The following is a 1,829-nucleotide window of genomic DNA, read 5'->3' on the forward strand; positions in this document are numbered from 1 at the left end:
TAGAAACTCTGCCAAATCAGACTGGAGCCTGGTGTTGCCATCCGGTTTCACCAGTCCTCAGTCAAATCGTCCAACCCATGCTAGCATGGAAAGCGGACGTTAAACGATGATGATGATATATATAAGATGATAAATGGTATAAAGTCAGGATATTATATCTATCTTTTGTGTTCCGACTCCAGCCTCCCAGAACAAGTTGCAAGCTTATTGCTGGTTGTATTGGTACTGAACGGACCCCTAAATATATTTTTCAAACCGATCTCTCTAAGATCTGAACATGTCCCTTGTTACCCTGCTTGACAGATGATGTGGTATGGCTGTTCTTCATATTACAATTTTTGTTGGCCTTGTTCATGCCAACACCAAGCTAGTATTTGTATTTGACTTGTGAAATGAAAATCTGCAAGACAGATTCTATAAGCCAAGCCAACTGGCAGGAGACTCAGGAGTAAATCAAGAATGAGATGGTTGGATAATATCCATAGTTTCAATTGATCATGCTCGAGAATTCAACTGGAAAGTTTAACTCCTAGCAAAGATGGATGGATGGATGGACGGACGGACGGACGGACGGACGGACGGACGAACGGACGGACGGATGGATGGGTGGATGGATGGATGACTGGATGGATAAATGGATATTATATAAATAACTTCTGACATAGACACAAGGTGGCCAAACATTTTCAAGGAGTGTGTAAACAATAAATTTGATTCCAGTGTTAGATGGAATTTTATTATGTCAAGCCTTAGATGGATGGCAAGCAAAGTTGACTCCCAATGAAGTTAGAAACTCAGAATGCAACAGATGTAACTAAACTCTGCAAGGCACTTTGTTTGACATACTACAGATTCTGTCAATTAGAATTTTAAGCTGCTTCTCCTATTTACCCTTTTTGTTACCATATTTCTGTTAATGTATGTTGTCTTTGTTTCAATTAATTTTTAAAATAATGAAACATTTAGTGAAATAACTTTCTAATAATTATGCTGGGGCCTGGAACAATTTAACATAAAATTTTGATAGCAAATTATAATTTAGACCACTTTAAGAGTAAGTTTGTGTCATAGAACCTGGGGCAGTCTCAGGCAAGTTGGTATCAAAAGGGTTAATTTCATTTTTCTGCCACCTAACTGGCTCCTGTGCCAGTGGCATGTAAAAAGCACCATTTGAGCATGATTGTTGCCAGTGCTGCCTGATTGCTCCCGTGCCGGTGGCATGTAAAAAGCACCATTCAAGCATGGTCGATGCCAGTACTGTCTGATTGGCCCTTGTGCTGGTAGCATGTAAAAAGCTCCCACTACACTCTCGGAGTGGTTGGCAATTAGGAAGGACATCCAGCTGTAGAAACCTTGCCAGATCAGATTGGAGCCTGGTGCAGTCGTCTGGCTTGCCAGTCCTCAGTTAAACCTTCCAACCCATGCCAGCATGGAAAGTGGATGTTAAACAATGATGATGATGATGATGGTGATTCAATTATTTACCTTTGCTGCTAAATGAAGAGGAGTGACTTTCTTGTGGGAAGTTGGCATGGGATCCACATGTAGTTCATTCAGCAAATAAGCAACAGACTGCAACTTTCCACTGTGTGCAGCTATGTGCAGCAGTTGATAGCCAAGTGTATCATGTTGATTTATGTCAGCCTGAAATGGAAGAAAGAAATATGGAAATCCTCTGGTTAGTAAGCAAAAGGAAGGTCTGTAATGATAATTATTTCAATCAATTATTAATTTCGTTTTTAGTATTTTTGTGTTTAACAATACATTTCAAAATTTCTTCAATCTCTAGAGCTCTATTTGTGTTTATATATATATATATATATATATAT

At 39.1% G+C, this 1,829-nt stretch overlaps 1 protein-coding gene across 3 annotated transcripts in view; it reads right to left on the reverse strand.

The window, feature by feature from the left end:
• Positions 1–1,829, reverse strand: part of LOC106871250 (ankyrin repeat domain-containing protein 16) — a 75,976-nt gene that overhangs the window by 17,288 nt on the left and 56,859 nt on the right. For all 3 annotated transcript variants that reach the window (XR_008264163.1, XM_014917603.2, XM_052968002.1), the window contains exon 5: positions 1,486–1,644. Coding sequence is in view for 2 of the 3 variants with exons in the window: in XM_014917603.2 (XP_014773089.1) it covers positions 1,486–1,644 (159 nt within the window). In the remaining variant the exon portion in view is untranslated. The remainder of the gene's footprint in view (positions 1–1,485; positions 1,645–1,829) is intronic.

The sequence above is a fragment of the Octopus bimaculoides genome, chromosome 5 (genome assembly GCF_001194135.2).
Source record: "Octopus bimaculoides isolate UCB-OBI-ISO-001 chromosome 5, ASM119413v2, whole genome shotgun sequence".
Taxonomy (NCBI): domain Eukaryota; kingdom Metazoa; phylum Mollusca; class Cephalopoda; order Octopoda; family Octopodidae; genus Octopus; species Octopus bimaculoides.